Source organism: Helicoverpa armigera, chromosome 12 (assembly GCF_030705265.1).
Source record: "Helicoverpa armigera isolate CAAS_96S chromosome 12, ASM3070526v1, whole genome shotgun sequence".
Lineage (NCBI taxonomy): Eukaryota > Metazoa > Arthropoda > Insecta > Lepidoptera > Noctuidae > Helicoverpa > Helicoverpa armigera.
The window spans coordinates 5,992,728-6,013,590 of record NC_087131.1 but is presented as its reverse complement, the minus strand read 5'-3'; the positions used below and the strand labels follow the sequence as shown (position 1 = coordinate 6,013,590).

General features: G+C 37.5%; 1 protein-coding gene across 1 annotated transcript in view; it reads left to right on the top strand.

Moving 5' to 3' along the window:
* LOC110374986 (mucin-2) overlaps positions 1-20,463 on the top strand; it is a 68,888-nt gene extending 48,425 nt beyond the window's left edge. The window contains exons 2-7 of the mRNA XM_021332943.3: positions 10,642-10,732; positions 11,166-11,343; positions 11,697-11,899; positions 12,560-12,763; positions 13,250-15,810; positions 18,561-20,463. Of these exons, the coding sequence (XP_021188618.3) occupies positions 10,642-10,732; positions 11,166-11,343; positions 11,697-11,899; positions 12,560-12,763; positions 13,250-15,810; positions 18,561-20,080 (4,757 nt within the window). The 3' untranslated portion in view covers positions 20,081-20,463. The remainder of the gene's footprint in view (positions 1-10,641; positions 10,733-11,165; positions 11,344-11,696; positions 11,900-12,559; positions 12,764-13,249; positions 15,811-18,560) is intronic.
* The last annotated feature ends 400 nt before the right edge of the window (positions 20,464-20,863 follow it).

The window sequence follows — 20,863 nt, the reverse complement described above, 5'->3', positions numbered from 1 at the left end:
TACTTTCTGTTAATGAAATGTTATTTCCTTTCCGTGATAATTTCACGAATATTATAAAATTGTGACAATAACACTGGAAACATCAAATGGCACCAGTTGCGAAGACAGGTGCGTTTTGATGGTCGGAACGTTAACGAGGAGTGGTTGAGCTCACACCACAACGCAACGGTACATGCGCTGTCTACTCCATACATTTCCTATTCATTTCAATCTATTCTCCGATGACGTGAATGCGGCGCACAGAAATAAGGACACGTCATTCAATACCATACCACAGAGCAATGTAAAGCAGCCTGCAGAATACTGTCACCCTTATCTATTCTCAACTTTATTCTTAAGACAATAAGCAAGTGGACAACAGTAACATAACTTTGTAGCTACTGTGATCGTGATTGCTATTATGCAAACCAATATTCTTTAGGGGAAGCCGGACATTTACGCCGACTGGAAATTCAAATACGCCGCTGGCAAATAGATCTTGTTTTAGTTGGAACTGTGCACAGGGAGCTAAATTGAAGAAGCACGAAGAATTGCTCGTACATCTAATTGTACCTACAGGTCGTAAAGTTATATTATGTTATAAAAAGAGCCGCACATTGCAGAAGCAGATCCAACTTCGACACAAGGAGAAAATATTACGAGTTTCAACCACGCCCTCCATTGTGGTACAGGTCTCTTAAATTTATAACTTAAACGTTAACGAGCCTTTGATATTATCGCACTGTTGGCTCCTGACCACTTTAAATGCCAACAATAATCCTCTAAGCCTACAATAGCTTCTGTTGCAATTTCTTATTTAAACATGGAAGTTTCAAAACTTTCTTAAGTTCTCTTTGTGGTAATTTAATTCAGGCATCGCATTAATTCCGCGTCATCAGGAAAGTTGCGCAAAAAATAAATTAGGCACAAATGATAAAAAACAACAAGGGAACATTACTCTCCCCTAATTCGGCTACGTAAAACTCGGCGATCCCTTTAATACCTGTTTACACATTTCTTGGTAATTTGTGTTTGGCTAATGTTGTACCATAGTCATTAGAACGCGTGGGTCGGGCCTCTCCGCGCATAATTATAATTCATTACCTTATTCCTTGTTATAACGCGTTTAACGTCGTTATTAAAATTTAATTTATTGAATGCGTATCACCAGTGACGGCAATATTAATTTTCTCGTATATGTGCAGATTAAATTACGCGAAAATACGGTGTCTTAACAAGGCACAGGCGTGGAAGAGTAAATTTCAGGGTCTTGAACTGTATGTTTGTCTAGGTTTTCAAACATATTAGATGGGGATCTAAGCTTGGCAAACTACAGCAGTTTGTCATTCGACTCCTATGGGTTGTGTTGTGTGTACCACATAGTTACGTGAATAAATCAATTTTATACACGCTGGCGGATACCGCAGCGAATCACATTACATGCGGTCACTGACATCTTCCTGTATTGCATAAATTTTATAACGAAAACAGAAGGTCCAATTTGCTGACAAAATATTTTTGTATGAAAACAAGTTATGTGTGTCTTGGTCCCAAAAACTTTCATATTCTTCATCCATCAATAATGTTCATCACTGAATTATGACGAGGGAGCAGTCGTTAAAATATTGCTAAATGGATGTGAGAAAATACAATGCAATTTTATATGTATGTATGTTAGACTTTGACCATGTTAATCATGCGATTTATAGAAGCCACATAAAACCGCAAACTTACAGAATATTTTACTTGGAAGGGCTTAGCGTATAGCATATTGTATAAGGCGTCCTCGTGACTTCGCGTGTGATACAGTCTACACATTGAATCCTTAGGAATGCCAATAAATCACTTAGTTCTTTTCTGCGTTGCTAGACGAAATTGAATAAACCTGAGCCATCCCGTGGAGTATCTATACGTGTAGCGGCCAGACTAGCGGTATTAAAAACAATACCATATTTGTCAAGTGCTACTTTATCCGAGGCTTGTGAGAATGTTCAGTTATCTGAAGTGATTAGTTTTTTCCCCCGCGTTCCTATCCCGCGGTGCCATCTGGAACCGGTCGCTATGCTTCCTGCTATGATCCTTAAGCGGCACTATTCGTCATTCAACGCGTGTAATTTTCTCCGTACCATATGTTTTTGCGAATACTTTGAATGGTCGCAGTAAGAAGCGTCTAATCTTTATCGTCGACTGATTGGTCAGTGAACTTAACTTTATTAAATTCATCAGTTATCTTCTGCTGTAGACTGTCTACTAAGCCGTTTATCAAGAAATCGTATCTTGACGTCGGTTCACCTCTTTTCATGTTGCGATTATACGATTTTTAATCTGTCTTTTAACCAAACTACTTATAAAAACTACACAATAAGGCGATTTTTATTTTCTTAAAATATTGTCTTGAAATACTGATAAATCGTGACTGTAAAATCCTTGGCACTCACTCAAAATGGATGAAACATTTTTGCTTGTATGGAATAGTCTCAAATATAAAATGAACCCCTTGCATTGCAACGACCAAGTATTATTCAGAGGTTATTTTATACCGCTTGAAATAAGTACAAAAAGATTTCTTTAATACAATTTTCAATCAAAAAATATAAGACGCGGGGTTTTTCTTTGTGCAATTTTCATAAAATAATTTGAATACATAAAAGAAGTAAAAACAGGAAACTTCAAAAAATGCAGGAGGTACCATGAGAATTCTTAATTTAAAGTAACTCTCGGCTAGCTCATTCAGAATTCAGGAATGGGGCGTCAGCTGGCGCTGTGATTTATACTTGGGACGCACTGAAAATCTATTCGCCGTGCCGCATGCCGTTGTGTACAAACCGTAAAAATCCAATACCATTACACATGGATTGTCCTGTGATTGGATTTTCGAAGCAAAATGCATTTTTTCGCTCCCTAATTGATAATACTCGTGCTTGATTAGCTTTTCTGTGGGTACAGTTCGTACCATGCGATCATTTACAAAATCACCTCGTAACGTATTATTTGTCAATCTTCACCAAGATGGTTATTTTGCGTGCCGTATTAAATTGATCTTGACATATGCTCGTTGATAATGAGATCGTCAAATATCATTCCGGGTTTTTTCAGTACCGGAATTTATTACGTCATAGCTATAATAAAATAATGTTGGTGTTGGTATGGTTCGCTCGCACGAACTCTAAATTACATGAGAGGCCAGGCAATAAGGTATAAAGTCATCGTTCATATTGTGAAAGACTTACATTATTACTTCGTTTTATTGAAATGGATCGGAGTTGATTGCATCCCCAGATAAAGCTGCACCTTTATCGATTTGTTCTATTGGTTTGATGGATTTGTTATCAGTTGTGATAGACTTCAACGAGTATAACTAGGTACCGACTTGTACATAAACAGTCGGTGTGGATAAATTATACGTAGAACCGTTTAAATAATTTTCATTTGTTCTGTAAAAATCATAAGATCAATCATCAAAGATGCAATTTGAAATGGGAACAGGCATTCCCATTTCAAATTGCATCTTTGAATTAGTATACTAGCCATTAGCTAGTTATGCATTTAATGCTGTACATCAATCGCTCAATAATAAATTGACCTTTAAGGTAGAATTCCGTGGATAGCGGCTACGACAGCCGCGCGCGGCTTACGACAGTCGTCGGCCGCGCGCGACAATAGTCAACCTATGAAAATGTATGGCACCGTTGCCGAGGTCCGCGACAGTCGCGCGCGGCCGACGAATTTCGTAAGCCGCGCGCGGCCGTATGCATCTCAACATGGTCTAGCGCTTAGTAACATCTATATAATTTTAGTAAAACTAGAATTGAATTGTTTTTTATTTAGTCGGCAAAACTTCCTTTTGTTTTCATTACAATACAAATGCTTTTGAATCAGTATTGGGTAGTATCCTTCATCATTTCTACTTTTTAAAAATAGGGTCGATTGGTAATCTATTTTCATAATACAGCCTCAGCAATACGTCATCCTCTTCTTCTTCAAGGATATCAATTAGCACTTCGACTAGAGGGAACGGACGAACAAAATCTACTAATTTCAACACAATGCCGCGCGCGGCTTACGAAATTCGTCGGCCGCGCGCGACTGTCGCGAGCCTCGGCAGCGGCGCCATACATTTTCATAGGTTGACTATTGTCGCGCGCGGCCGACGACTGTCGTAAGCCGCGCGCGGCTGCGTAAGCCGCGACCCACGGAATTCTACCTTTATTGTGTCGTAAACTAGTAGTCACAGCACTCAAAGTTCCTAGTGCGCCGATAGTGCTTTAAAATGTATTGGCAGGAATAAAATGGTTCTAGAATCTAGATGCGGATCGCGGGGTAATGCACCAATTGAAGGCCGCGTGAAGCACTAGTACTACTGCACAATAAATCCTTACAGAGAACGCCGCGTACGCACTATGTAATATTTATTGCTCTCACACTTCGTATCTAATAATTAAAACATATTTTAACGCAGCCGCCGCAGGTCGTAAAACGGAGGCTGAATATTACCTGTATTGTGAAGCTACTGTCTGTTTAATACGATGCAGAGAATATTACTTCCTCAAGTAACTTGTATACTGCGTAACTTTGTACTGCCTTTATTACCACATCAATAAAAATTTGCTTTTTAGATTAGTCATTGCATTTACAATCAGCAATTCCTGAAACATATTTCTTGCTTTATGGAGTGCTTCAAACGCTTTCATCCATTATTAAACACGTCGTTCGGATGTCCATCAATGACAACCGAAATTGTTCGCACCAACGAAGTGTATAAAAAATACAATCTTGAAATTTTCGAAGCCATTACCCTCGTACCATGCTGGAGATCGAAATGTTTGGGTCCATGCTCCAACCGATGCACAGTACCGGCGAACAGGGGTGATCCTGACCAGAGATACGTGCGGTGTTTACAAAGTCGCTTTTAACACGAGTACACCTTCATTCCATTTAAGTGGCATGTGGACTCAATGTTCGTAGGGATAAAAATACAAACTACCTATTTACCGTGTGGAAAGTAATTATTTCATTTATTCATTGTTATTATCCTAATCGGAATTATCAGTTTTTCATATCGAAACCATTACCATATCTACAGACGACATGATGAATAATAACTTTGGAAATTAGTTAAAAGGGGCGGTAAAGTGCCAATTCTCTTTCCTTCCGAGTCATAAACCTTTCAGCTGGAAATACCTGAACCTTCAATAAATCCGTCCAGTTAAAAATATTGCCTTCAAGATTCTATTGTATTTCCGTAGTCACCATTACTTTTTAGTAGCATCCGTTCGAATTCAAGAAGAGAAAGAACGTAGAACTGTCGATGGCGAGAAACAGTTGGGGCCAGGTTTAATGTTCTCGAACGTGCCAATGGTATCCCCAGTCCCGTACTAAATCGTTGCTGCGGTAAAAATGTCCCGTTTATTGCTTGCCAGTAATTTGTACTTATTTCACAAACAATAGTAAACCTTTTTCATGTGTTCCAACTGTGAAACATCAACCGTTAAACGTTTTTCATCGTAAAATTTTATTAGAAGTTAGTTAAACATTTTCTATCAATTGAGCAAAATCTTTAGGTATATATGATGTCTATAAGCAATAGAAAGCCGTACAAAATTTGAGCAATACAGAGATTTGTTTGGCAAGCTTGGCTGGTACAATGTAAGGGAAAGCCTACATTTGTGGCTGATATAACTCTCATATGTGACAAGTAATATTGGTATAAAACTCGACCCTCCCTTCCATCATAATAACGTATAATAGTATGCGGTCAACTTTAGGGAGCTTTAACTTTATGTTCGTAAGGAATTGTTTGCTACATAGTGACAAAGCGTTTAGGTACCAACCCTGTTTGTAAAGAAAGTTTTAAATAAAGGTTTATGGCGGTCTTCTGAATCCAAATTAGGCTAAAATTAATGATTGTTAAGTTAAAAGCCAGTATAAACTCATATAGCTCAGCTCACATATTGAATTGATAACAGAATTTAAATAAAGTAGCATATTATATGTTAGCGTATTACCATACTAGGACCAGGGTTTATGGCGGGTCAAGATAAGTACACTCCAAATTGAACGTTTAGAGCCAACTCAGTGTCACAGGCAATTTTTTACAGATACCATTTTCGGTTTAAATATGTATGTACGTTGTCTTGCAGTTGTAGCAAAACTCGTTCCCTATATAAGATCCCGACTTTGCTCCGAACATGACCAGATATAAAGAGTTTTTTTCTCAAGGAAACTTTGCAGGAATGACAGCTTATAAATTTATGCAACGTCCTTATTTGCAAAAGAAACGCTATAGACTACAGCTGACATCAGCAATTCATGAAGCTCTCCCTTCTTCGATAAAGAAGTGAATATTCGTTTATTTGGAGCGTGCTATTATTTATCGCCGTACTGGTACAAATTGTAAACATAGTTCCTTGTAGTAGCTTTGAAGAAATAATATTTCTTTTTTGGGAACAAGATTGATGTTTCTTTCAATGGGCACTTTAAATTTTGTTACTATTAGGGCCGATTTTTCAATCATCAGTTAACCTCTATCTGAGGAATAAATATGGCGGTTTGACATATTTTCCATACAAAAGCTGTCAAAACGTTAAAAATATTCCTCAGATAAAAGTTATCTGGCGATTGAAAAATCAGCCCTTAATGTCACAAACCTTGTCTACCTTGGCATTAACTGTTAGCGGTGTACCACTAACTGAAAGATTTATAATGAGACAGATGAGTAGAGACTACTTAAGACGATCTGCATTTGTTGTGATTCCCAGACGATCCCAAAATAGGTATACATCAGTAACACGGAATGACTCATGCGTTATCTGTTTGGCGGGAAAATGCTATGTCCAGCAAATAATTGAAATTCTGTAGACAAACGTCTAACAGTAATTCATAACACTTTAAGACGTTTATGAGTTAAATCAGAAGGAAAGTCGCCTAGCGCATATACGTGGTTTCAAAGCAGATTTTATGATTATAAAATGATTAGGATGTTACTTCTACCTGGTTTAAGATGCAATAAACTTTAATATTAACGCCCAGAGCTAGACGAAGGGTCCCCACGAGGAAACAGGCCACGCCGCGCCGTAAAGATAAAAAAATAAAACGGAGTCTTGTGAAATCTTGCGCTTCTACCGTAATAAAAAAATAAATGCGGTACTTACTTTACCAGGTTCCATATGATATGCACACTGCCTGCACGTAATTGGATACGTTGTATTAAACATACGTAGGCTTCAATTTAAATGAAAAAGGTTGCAATACCTTGCCCATGAAAATTTAATGCTTCTAAAGAAGCCTTGTCAGATTATAGCTCTTTAATCCCACACGTCCCACGAACCCTGTGGTTTTAATATTCAAGCCGTAGAAAGCCATCATGAAATTGTTAAAACTTTAAAAATAGATATTAGGTATGTGAGTAATTGTATAGAAGCAAACTCATGAACAACAATATATAGTGGTTATTGAGCTTCACTCCAAAAACTTGGCCTCTTGTGTACAGTTATAATAACAAAATTACTTCTTGCACCCATGAATATTGAACAAGCAATAAATCAATGAACCGGGCGACGGAATCGTTAAAGGTATGCCGAAAACAAAGAAAGGGGATCTTTCGTATCCGCTGTTATATGAGGAGTTACGGATGAAAGCAGTCCAATTGCAAGGCATCGCGCCGTTTTACAAGTTTTATGCGATAAATTGTTACGGGTGGTTGCGTGCGAATTACCTCCACCAAGTTCATCGACATTTTATCTGAAATGAACTTGATCCACAGTTCCGTAGCGGAAAAACTAGAATATTATTTTGTATTCATGGCTAATATATTTTCATTGATTGTAGCTGTAATTTTATTCATTGGAAGAGAGGTCCTAGAAAAACTTTCTTTTTAGTGTACTTTTACAACCTGGTTGCACATTCCATACCCATCATATTCCATTTCACGAAACCAGTTTCACACAACTGGTTGCTTCTACATATACACTGATAAAGCGCCCTTGCAAGACCTTCTCAAAGTCGTGACCTCATAGGACCTTGCCTTTAGCGCAGTTTCTATACGCAGTGCAATAGTGTTACGTATGATGCATCAAGCCGCATCCAGTGTTTAACTTGGTTATCTGTACTATTCCTTGTCTTTAGTGCATTGATAGTGGTAATTTTATGAAAGCAATATATTCAAATTGGAAAGTCATAAAGCAAAGCTTTCCCCTATTTGAAGAACTCTAATTTAAATAATCCATCGAACTGTTATCAATTGAGATTAAAATTACGAACCTTGATCTGGCATTGATATATGCTGCTATAATTTGTAAATAATATTAACTATCATCATAGAGTATAAGATTTCACTTGTTTTACCGGCAGTCGTAAATATGTGGGCACCGGTACCCCCGCCACCCACGTAGTCCCTGCGCTCGCGCCGTCCCGCAGGGAGCCAAGGCCGGCTCACAATGGGCCCACTTTTGCAGTACTTATTGCGATCCAATACTATTCAATCTCACTATCTATTTTATATGGAACTAGTTTCCTGAGGCCATTTCCCTCATAGACTTTGCTGCTCACTGTATTGAATTTGCAATAAGATCTTAACTTTCACTAGATATTTTTTACAATGAATCAATTTATTATGAGCTGGTAAATACGTTAGGCTGATGTATCGTTTCCATGAAGATGTGTGTACCGAATATAAAACTGAACAATAAGCCGTATTAAAAATAATAAATTACTTAATTCTCAGAATTGCCATTTTGCTGACTTATGGTAGGTACTGTATAAAAGTAGCCACGTAAAGAGGCCGGACTTCACCTTTGTATGCGGCATACATTATCAGACTACAATGACCAATGTCAGGCCATATGCAAACGCGTTCGTATGTCCACGGATCCACCACAGTTGGAAATTTATTCTCCCCACTGGCAGTCTTGCGGAATGTGCAACATTGCTGTCTTTGACCGTACAACCAACATTTCCACATACTAAAATACGAGCTCCAATTCCACGATATTCACAAACGGGTTTCGTGAGAACTTTTCCTCGTTTTCGACACTTGTTGGTACTTGTAAAGCATTTTCAATTAACACCGTAACTTCGATTGGAAGGTAGATTAAATACAAATAAACGCGGGATATGAATTTGATTGCGCGCCGATAAAATCTTTTAATTTTATGATAAAACGATTAACTGTTATCCCGATCTCACTTTGAATTATCAATTTCCTTTTTAGGAACCTGTTTGTATTATCTTAATTGACTTCACTTTATTTTATTTGCTTTATCTGTAAAGTTATCTTAACAGCACTGTTTCAGTCATTTGATGTCAAAGTTCACAACGGCCAGGCTTGGTGCATACCTTGAAATGCAATTAAGCTTTACTATCATCGTATTGATAGTAAAATGTAATTGCATTGCTGTGTATTTAAAATACTACTTATGAGGCATGCAGTTTAACGGAGTAGAGATACTTCTAATAATGTAATCGGCAATAGAAGGGAAGTTGATTTTATAATGTGTTCTTCTTTCACTTAGTTCATTTATTTTATCTGAATGGTTACACATCGCCCCTGGTTTGATACATCAATATGATACATATTTTCTAGGATTGCATACTTAGGATTGATTGCTTCATTTGTTCCCATTGTGCCACAGATGCAGCTTTGTGCTTCATCCCGATGCCGATAAATAATATCATCCATTTTCTCCTATCGATAATTAGAAACTAAAATAGGTATGGTCATGTCACGATCTTCGAACACGATTCTATGCAAGGGCAATAACTCACTTGTCTCTCTCTGTATCCGCTTTTACATCGCTTCCTCCTTCTGTAATAAACCACTATAATCTAGACTGGATCACAGTTAATCAGCATTCTTCATTATCAAAACAAAGTATGTTCGCTATGCAACACAACTACTGAACAGCCGTTTGTCGACGTGATTAATTTAGTCTGAAATTTATTAGGTGTTACTGACAATGATTTGTGAAATCGAATAGAAGGGTTCGGCTTAAAAGGTCACGGTAGATCATGGTACATGATGATAAGTGGTAATGTTCTGATAAAGGTACAAATGCGATTTAGGTGTGGGGCAATCAAGAAAAGGTGAAATGAGGCATCGTGAGGACCGGTAACATTAATCCCGATAACCTGGGGGGCGGGCTCTTGACTAATGGCGGATTATTTGTCTGTTTCATGCAGTGTTGGGACTCGATGCGGCCATTTATCTGTTTGTTAGCTAACTATCTTTTAATGTTACCTTATTATGTATGATAGTGTTAAGTTTTCTTTTATCTCTATTACGTTTACGCAAGAGACAGGTTTATTTTATTTGCTGTTAATATACGTCTTCTATATTCTACCTTACACATAGGTACATGAAGATTCTACTGAAGTCATTACTATCAGAGAATAGATTTAAGCATGCATAACTTATTGGCCAGTATATTGTCCAGATATATGGCAACATTTATGAGTCAACCATAAACTACCATCGTTCGTCCGAGGCAAGGTGATTACTTGATTGAGTATACAGGACGACATTCAAACCTGTGCTTACTACTAACGAAGCAAGTAGAAGGTATCCGTCAACATGATATATACCTTCATATTTGATGGACTTTATGTTTACTTACTATGATCATCCTTTGCCATTAGATTTTAATAGATCGTTTCTTTTCTTTACAGCGGAGGGAAGCCTGTCCGACTTTGCGGCTCGCAAAGTCCAATACACGGCAAGTCATCCCCTCAAAAAGGGCCTATTCACGCCAGATTCAAGGTAAACGCTAACTTTCTAATTTAATTATCACAAACGAACATTAATGCGCGCCAATGAATGAAACAACTTGTACCGCTTTATACTTTTGGGCATACTTGTAAGTTACCAAATGAAGGTACATTATGAAATTCACGATTCATTTCGTAACGATTGATTAGTCGGCAATCGTACCCTTATTACCAATTAGTATCGAAGTATTATTTCTCAATGGCTAACAAGGTTTTATAATGCGCATTATTAACACAACAGTCACGTCTTTGGTCCCTTCGGGTTAGGCAATTGGTTTATTAACTGTAACACCCACGTTCCCTGATGACCCTTAGGTACCTGTGACTTCTGTGAGGTTGCATGTTATAAATATAGGTAATTCGAATATTTATTCTAGTTTATTCTTTGTTCCTTATTTTTGTACTGAATAATGTTATGTTTACAGACCGTCAAGTATACGCAAGCTCTATGAAAAGGCAACAACAGACCGGCTGTCTGCATCGATCCTCGATCAACTGCGAAAGGATTCTCAACACTCTCCATACTTACTGTGTACCCCCGTCCTTAGTACTAAGCGAAGACGAGTCTACCAGAAGGTCGATGTGGAAATCGAAACCCACATTGTAAGTAAATCAGTCCAATTAATTCAGATTCTTCGCTTATAAGGTTCCTGGTATATGTAAATTTTATGTCTAAAATTTGTAGGACTGAAGGTTAATTACTTCGAATTCCGCTAGGGAACCCTCATAAGTAAAAAGTATCAGCATAACACACAATGATTGACTTTCAAATTTTAAGATAAAACTAGTAATTTGTTCAGAAAGGACTTGTAAATTGGTTCAATAAGCCGATGTCAACGCCTTCAAATTGGAGTTCAATGAAGTACAAAATCAGCATAATCTCGATATTCTGCGTAATAAATGAAATGTTTCCAATACTCGGTTTATTAAGCATTGACACGCGACCTCATTTCCAGCCGTCAGTCGTTGAGCAGCTTCGGAAATGGACGTCGAAGGAGGCAGTGGGTGACGTGACAGCCCTGCCGGACGCGTCCATGAGGATCACGAGCTGCGTCACACTGACTCCCGACGAACTGTCGGAGTGCGGGTCGGGAGACGACGAACCCATCGACCACAGGCTGCCGAGCCCAGATGAACAACTTAGGATCATTGCTTCCAAGTAAAACTTTCGTTCTGACAACCCTGATTTTCTAGTATCTGTTTAAAATGCATCGCTGTCGAACCGCTTCGACGATTGACAACCAATTTATACAGTTGCTTTATTGACAGAGTCAATCTGTTGAGATAAAATCTAACAGCATTTGGATTGTATGTTTATGTTTGTTGGTCCACCCAAGAAAAATATGCAGTAGTTGTGTTTTCCTCCCAGGAGCCGCAACAGATTTATAAAGCACCTTAAAAGCCAATTTCGCGGTTCACCGTCCAAATAAGTGCCTCGTTAATCCATTTTTATTGTTCATCGCTATTTAATGCAGCTGCTTCATAAAATGATGTTATAAAAGCTTCATATTTTTATGCAAAGTAATAATGTAGCAAAATGACTTTTTTATCTTACAATACTTATATCAATAAATTTACTTCAAACACTTCATAAGAGCAAGGAATGATCAATAAATAAGGTCACTAATTAATTATATTGCCAATTGATAAGATGGACATGACTGTATACAATGTGAAAATTTATGTATTTGTGACCTGTAAATTGACCTGACAGTTTAATCAGTCTGCGCTGCTTTTCAAGTATTTTTTCTTCTTTGTAATTGACTTAGTTAAAATAATTAAATGTTTGATTTTTAATGGTGTTATTTTTTTGCAACAGATTTTCCCCGGAGGTAGTAGCTATCGACACGTCAGGGAAATTCTTCGACAGAATGTGCAGCTCCCGGAAATCTCTCCACTTAGAGAGTACGGCCGGTGAGACGGACACGGTGAAACGAAGGACCCGCACGAGAAAACCTCGGGGTAAAAGACGAAACACCATTTCGGGCACTGATCAAAAAGAGCTTAGAGAGGCTATAGCTGGGTAAGCTTCTAGTATGCACTGTATACACTCACTCAGATTACATTATCTATCACTTATCAACACTATATGTTTTTTGTTTATTGTTTTATTCTTTGTTTCGTAGATAATGTAATCTCAAAGCGTTTCAATTAACGACAGTAACCGTTCAGCACAACATGTGTGGACAGCTTTGAAGATATACGATTCAAATCTTAAGCACACATTTTAACAACTCGTTGATAATACTATCGTGCTTCTGTGAATACATTATGTTTAACATTGGGTGTCATTGTTTGGCTCAACGCTCTTATAACTCGGAAACAAAGACATCCAATCATTTGTGCACTTGAACACTAATAGTGCCATTTGTTCATTAGCTTCATGATTAATTTCATCTTTAAAGTGTTCCGCTGTAACAAGACTAAGCGGCACTCTTTAAAGATTTTTTCAACCATAGGTATGCATTTAGCGTGTGACTAATGCTTTGCTTGGTTTGTTCTATCGTAGCGATACATCAAATGCAGCAGCTTCTGAAGAAATCGAAGATAGCAATACAGTCATCAGGTCGAAGTCTAGTGATTTACTTAAGAAAAGTCCTATTGATCCGGTGACCAAGAAAGGACACTTCAACTCTCTTAAACAATGGGGCAAAAACAGATTAAGGTTAATCGGTAGATCTCCTAGTGCCAGTAGGGATAACTTTAAGGATACGTCAAAAACTGAAAAAGGCAAGGATTCCAAATCACCGCCAAGACAGATAGAGTTGGTTCAAGATTCAGTAACCATGCGTAAGAAGCGCCCGGGTGAAGAGGACAGGAGAACACATCAAAGATGTGCATCGTATTCCTCTTCCGAGAAGAGCATAGGTGTTCCTGCAACCGTTCAGCCAAATATTGCGACAATTAATACAGGTGTTAAACTACGGGGTACATCGGTACAAAGAAGACTGAGACGATCAGGAACTGCGAAAGATGAACCGCATTCGTCAAGTGGTAACTGGTCGGCAAGTTCCGAGTCTGGTCGTACAAGTATAGGTTCCGAAATAACTACAACAACTGTACCTCCCAAGAGTACTACTTCAGCCGCAACATCTAATAATTCTCTTAATGCTCACCACGGACCACCAAGTTCTATAATTAGTAGACGAAGGTTCCTTAATACCTCTGGATCAGGGAGCGTTACAAGTGAAGGCACTCTAACACCAGATATAATTCATGATTTGCATGAGGATTTGGAAACAAGTTCAGAATTCTCGTGTGATACTGAAGGTTACTATACATCATTCCATATGGATTCTGGCTTGAAGACTTTGAAGGAAGAGGAAATAACTCCTAGCACTCCAATGCACACAAGCAACGCCCTCTCAAACTCTTCCAATAGTCAAACAATGACAGCGGAGAATGAATATGAACTTTTCGGCAAAGGTTCAACGAGTACAACCACGAGCTCCGCTGGAACAGTTTGTACGACACTTATGGCTGCGGGAAGTGATAGATCTCTGGTAATCGGACCAACAGTCCCGGAGAGAAAGAGTTCGTTAGCTATGATGAGCAGAAATAGAAGTACCAACGCACATAGTGCTAATGCTAGTTTAGACAGGAGTATAAATACTTCGTTCTCAAAGTCTCCGTTCAGTAGCCTTAGATATAACCCAGTAAGATATGATAAGCAAGGGTATAATTCTTCACCTGAAATAAACGAAGCTCCACCTCCAACAATAACTATTACGAGAAACGTTGGTAATCATAAGGAAATAACAGCTGTGGCTGAAGTTCATACAGAGACTGAACTTGAGAGTGCAAAGAAGAGTACAGGTACTAGTTCACCAGATTCGGGTCATAACACGTCTAGTTCACCTATTGAAGACTCGGTCTCAAGTGCACATGGAAAAAATAGCTTATCTGAACAGGACTATTCTGAATCATCCGATCTCGAAGGAACAGAAAGAATAGAGAGGATAAGATACAAAACAACAATTAATAGCTCTCGGATTCCCTCGATGTGTGTCATCACACCATCCAACTCTGATGACGAAAGTGAAATTAGTAATAAAGAATCTGAAATCGTCATCAAACCCCAAACTGAATTATCGAAAGTAGCCAGCCGGCCTAAGTTAGACCTGCCAGTCGAAGAAAAACCTGTTAAAGAAGTGAAAACGCCTACAGATTCCACGAAGCCAACTAACAAAACAAGTCAAATAAAATCTTCATTACAACCATTTAACAGCTTAATGTGCAAATTAAAAGGTGTTCTCCCTAATAAACTGTCAAATAAAAAATCGCCGGTATCAAAGGAACCCGAATTACATGAAGACTTTTACGATACGGGAGATTACGTTACTATAGCTGATGTGAAAAATAATAATCAGAAATTAAGCCTCAATAGAGGTATTTATGGAAACAGTGACGTAGTTAAGAAAAATTTACAAACTGTTCTTTCTGGAAAGCTGCCTGAAACTGAGTACGTTTCCCTAAATGAATTGCCAAACTGTTTAGGTGGAAGTAAAGATTATTTAGAACATAGCTTAGAGGACAAATCATCGCCGGCACTAGATGATGTGCAAATAAAGGGCGCAAAAGTTACTCTTGACTCCCAAGGACAAGTTATTTACTCATCTGATACGCTTAAAAGAAGAAAAGGAGCTCACACTACATTTGAGCCAGGACCTTTTGTTCAAGAAATCAAGCCAACAACAGCGGTCATCCAACGTGAAACTGCTGATGTTGTGCAAGTTATTGATGAAACTGATTTCCCCTATGAACCACCGCCACCTTCAAGTAAGCCAACTTCGCCACAACTAGGAAAAATGATTATCAAAGCACCGATCGCTCCTGATGGTCCTATGACCACAGAATTCGTTACATTACCAACTCCTAAACCAAGTACAATTATTACTGCTACACCTATTACCGAAACACCTGTACTTAACAACCAACAACACTCGAAAACTACTAAAAAACCACAAGACATACCGCGAGTAGTAGAAGCAATCACTAGGACCGGGGCTTATGTAAATATACACGATGCGGAGGGTGTCAGCTTATCTCCGACGAAAGACGATTTAGCAGGTAAGAATATTTGCTCAAAGTCTATCTCGAGACAACTTTTCGAAACCAAATTGCAAAATGTAGATGTCGTTGACCTAACACCCCAAGTAAATGAACAAATAACTCCATTCGTTCCGAACTTCCAAACTCCTATAATGTTGCAGAATAAATACGATAAACAAGAGTTTAATAAGTCTGGCAGTAAAGTAGCTGAAGTTTTAAGAATGTTTACCAGTAGAAATAATGCTAATAGTAACGGAGAATTATTAAGCCCTAACAGCACTAACGATGAATTTTCCGATAAATCCAATCTCAACAAAATCAAACGAAGCGATAGCTATAAGTTAGCAAACTCTCCGTTGATGCCCATAAAAAAGCTACTGAAACTCGAAAGTTTTGGCACAAATACCAAAAAAGTCGACTCGTTAGAAATGATTCAGGCCGAAATCGCGGCAGATTTATTACGCGATCAGATTAACTATCCTCCTACTGTCTCCCCTAAACTAAGTCATAGAACTGCTATTGACGAATTAGAAAAGTGCGAATGTATGAACAATAACACTTCATTTATTGACGATAAGTTTGAGTCGAAATTGACTGCTTTGACGTTCAGTCCGTTTGCCACTCCTATGCCCAAAAGGCATACAGTGGCGATCATTCCTGATAGAAGGGACAATTCTTTAGATATTTTGTCAGCAATTTTGGATGCTGACCCAGACGATGTCTGTATTCTGCACTCGCCACCCGCTTGCCCCCTCACTCCCAGCAAAGTCACTGTACCTGTCGATGGATCTATGCATCGCGCTAGGATCTTATCAATTTCTGAATCTGACTATGGCACTGAGATCTGGTAGCTTCCGAAACATTCTTAAAACTGCTTTCTCTAATCTCTCTAAATATATATCTTTCTTCGAAAAAAAGGTACCACATTTTCCTGTTACCGAATAATCTTAGAATAATGTCGTTATCTACGCTTAGATCAACTTGAAACTTTTAGACAAATATTTAGTTCGTTTTTCTTTATAGTGAGTTACTTTTTGGATATAGATTTAGAAATTACTTATTAGATTAATTAGGAACTAATCCGTCCAACGTACAATTAGTGCCGATATCGGTCTTCCCTGGATTTAATAAATTTGTGAATTCTGTGATAGTTTTTATGTATTGTAGGCGAATGTTAATTTTAATGATATTATGAATGAATTTTAAATTCTGTATCTACATTGATGTATCAGTATTTTATTTTACAAAATATAATGTTTTATTGATAAGTGTTAAATTATGCATGGTGGCTTTTTTCACCGCAGTGTGCACAGCTTACGAGTGGTTCATATTCTTCGTATGTAAGTGCATGGTGTGTTATTCTGTGTCCTTGTGTTTTTAATGTAAATAATATTATTATAGAATTATTGTGAATTAACGCACTTATTTCATTTAATGTCACACCTTCAGCTATCACCCTCACTTTACTCATAATAGCACTGGGCTATGAAATTTTAACAAGTTCTGTTTATGATGTTAAAAAATTATAGATCATGTATATTTCACACCTTTTAAAGAAACTTGATGTTGAATTTCAATTCAATTATATTAATTTCTTTGCTATCATTACACTGAACAGGACTTGTCCAATAAATTAAGTAAACCTAAATTTTTTTTTGTAAATAATCCACTGAATCTATTTTCACATCACACCTATGGGCAATTATAACCTATTGAACAATGAATACTAAATCTGAGTCTCAATATAACATGACTAATTTGTGGATAACATGAGACTACGAGAACTCAATTTTTAACAAAGACCGAGGATTAAAACATAGGTGTACAGTTCTTTGCACTCATCTTACATCGCTTTGCACAGTGGAGGAGATTGCTTCCAATGTTTCGTCTTTAGCGACAACTCCTTGAAAGGTAAAGTTTTGTGTTGCTTATTTGGCATGATGCATGGGGACTCTAAATTACTAACAAAACTAAAACAATTAAACAAGCACTTAGTGGCCCACACTAAACAAAATTGTAACTAATAATATACTTACTAAATATAAATTGGTTGAATGATGATACGTTGAGAATAAAATACCATGCACTTCGTATACGTAATTAATATTTGTGAACGTTGTTATGCATAATTATTATGTAATGGTTCAATTACCCGCTTCCTACATACGTTAGAGATATGTACTTATTATGATTTAAGCGTTATTTTAGCACTAAGTAGTTCTGCTTTTGGGTTGGACCTCTATTATATCTTTAAGTGATATTTACTAGTATTTTAAGTAATTTGTAGATGAGTTGATGTTTTGGTTGTACCTATGTGTTTATTTATTTAAATAGCATGAGAATGTATATTTCCACATAGCTCGGAATTTATTCGAATATCGAGTGTCGATGTATTTAATAAAAAATAACACATTTTGTTACATACTTCGGGGTATTGGCACAAAGGGAGTTCAAATCTTAAATATTTGGTGACAGTTCTTTTTCAACCATAAGTTCTCCATATTTAGATTGATTATTACACCGTTATCTGAGCTTATGTTTAAAATATTGTATAGATAAACTTATATGTAGGTATATTAAATACACGTACGTAGGTATAGCATGAATATGGGATGGTACCGATTAACGACGGTGAGCTATAAATTATGTAAAAAATAGTTTAACTATCGCGAGTTTGTAGGGTATAGGGCAATATCAAAGGTAAAGCCGTGACAGAATACAATTAATTTTAAACTAGTGTTTAATTAATTATATGTTATATTTTCCAGACTATCGACATTCCTGTGCTGACAAGCCCTACTTGAACATACCGCCAAGTCTAGTCCAAGACAAGGGACCAACAGTAGATTTGAATGCGATAAACCCCACCTTACATCGATATCATACTGCTCATTTACGTGGTAAGCATGGCGTTGTCAACTACGAAAACTCTTCAAACGCAGTTCAAAGAGAGCAACCGAAATTCTGGACGCTTCCTAAACGAAGCCACTTAGAATCGAACCCGCCTCCAAGATCTGCCTCAAACTATGGCATGAAAACTGTAACAGCATCCGACCAAAGGATACAGAATTCTGCAAACTCGAATGACGAATCCATAAGAATATCGCCGATCGATCCTCGGACATCAGTACCTTTTAAATCTTCTACACCGTCTAATAAAGAAAATGTTGTAGACCTAAGTTCAAAATTACTTTCCCCTGTCAAATCTACGATGACTAACGAGGAACTTTATGCTGTTATACATAAAAGCAAGAAGAAACTTAATATTAAGGATACCCCCGAGAGATCGGAATCACCTGCGCTGTCTACTATAAGTTTATCCCCGGTGAGCTCGGAAACTTCCCTATACACAAAGGGTTCACAGCGGTTCCCAGAAACAGGTTATTTAGGGGAACCAAGAAACAGAATGAGCTGGTCGCCTTCAGAAAAACAAAACATTGTACCTGCTCCTGGTCCTGTGTATGGCCAGAAACAAGAAACCAACTGTGCTGATAGATATGGACCAATGTCCCAAACCTCCAGACTCGATTTCAAAAAACTTTTATTACAACATAGTGTTAAATTAAATACATTGCCACAAAATAAAACTAATAAACTGTCAGCTGTAGAGCAATTAAAACTTTCTAGAGAAAAACCGCAGACTCTGCCTTCGCAAGTTGCGAACAGATCACAAGTAAATATTCTCGATTTAAGCGGTTCACCTAAAACATACACGCATAGAAAAGTCATCAAGCCAAATGCTCAACCAACTTCACCAGGAAGAACAGGAGCGCTAATAAAAGAACACAAAAACACGCCCAAAATTTTGCTATCACCTAAGTCGCAGTGGCGATTTGCTAGCCCAAGATCCGATGTTTTATCAACACCAATACCCGAAGCTTATAACGAAGATGAAAATTCTAATAGCTCTGGTGAAAAACACGAAGTTTTACCTGAAACCCCACCTTCGAAAACAGTTCCTATTGTAACAAATCAACATTTTGGAGCTCGGCGAAATTTAATACCAGTAAATGAAAACACTATAGAAATCGAAAGAAACTTTCCTCAATCAAACGATCAAGGAGTTTTTCCTCTTAATACTGAGTTAATAAGGTCACAAGGTCTATCAAGGACTGAAATAATGCAAGCAAAGAGAGCAGAATTTTTCAATACTTGCCCTGAATCATCTCCTCCCAAGTTATCCTCCTTCAAGAGTCCAACTGCGGCTGGCCCGTCACCAACCTCTCGAAGCAAAACATCTCCAGACCGCGGCAAAGTATCGCCTACAACACTAGAAACAGCATTATGATAAAGCTTGTACTGATGTGTCAAAGCGGTGCTTTAGCAATTCCAATCTCAAAGTTTGTTCATAAGGCAATGAAATTCATAGAAGCTTTAATCTAGTCTTTTCTTTTGCTTACGGTGCCATTTTTGCAGGCACTTTTATTTTCCATAACCAGTGTTTGACTACTTCGTAATTCGAGCTCAAATTAATATTTTAATTTTAATGCTCTGTGGGGCCAATTTTATTTTGTGTAAATTACATTTTCTACAATAGCTGGTTAAAAAACTTAGTACGTAAGTATTTATTGAGTACATATTGATAGGTACTATGTTAGTAGCGTTTTGAACTTTTTCAAGTTTTTAAGTTATTCGGAATACAATTTTAAATAAACGTGTTGAATTATGCGATGTTATTATTTTTATTTTCCCCAATTATGGTAACATGCAGTAAATATTATACATATCAAGGGGTTTTGCACATTGCTCGTTGACTCAGATATGGTAAGTTTAAATCTCTGGTTGAATACAAGTGATAGATCCAGGCAAATTATGGTACCTACCTATAATTGTACCTATCTAGCAGGAACAATGCAATTATTCTGCACGTGCAGGTCCTGCGCTGAGGGTAAAAGTCAGAAAAAAACATTGAAAACTACAAAAAGAATATTAAGAGAATCCTGTTTCAAAACATATGCATTAAGAGAATAATTATTATTCCCAATTTTAGGGTATGGTTCTTAATTGCTATGTTATTTTTGAATTATCATCTATACTAATATTATAGAGAGGAATACTTTGTTTGTTTGGT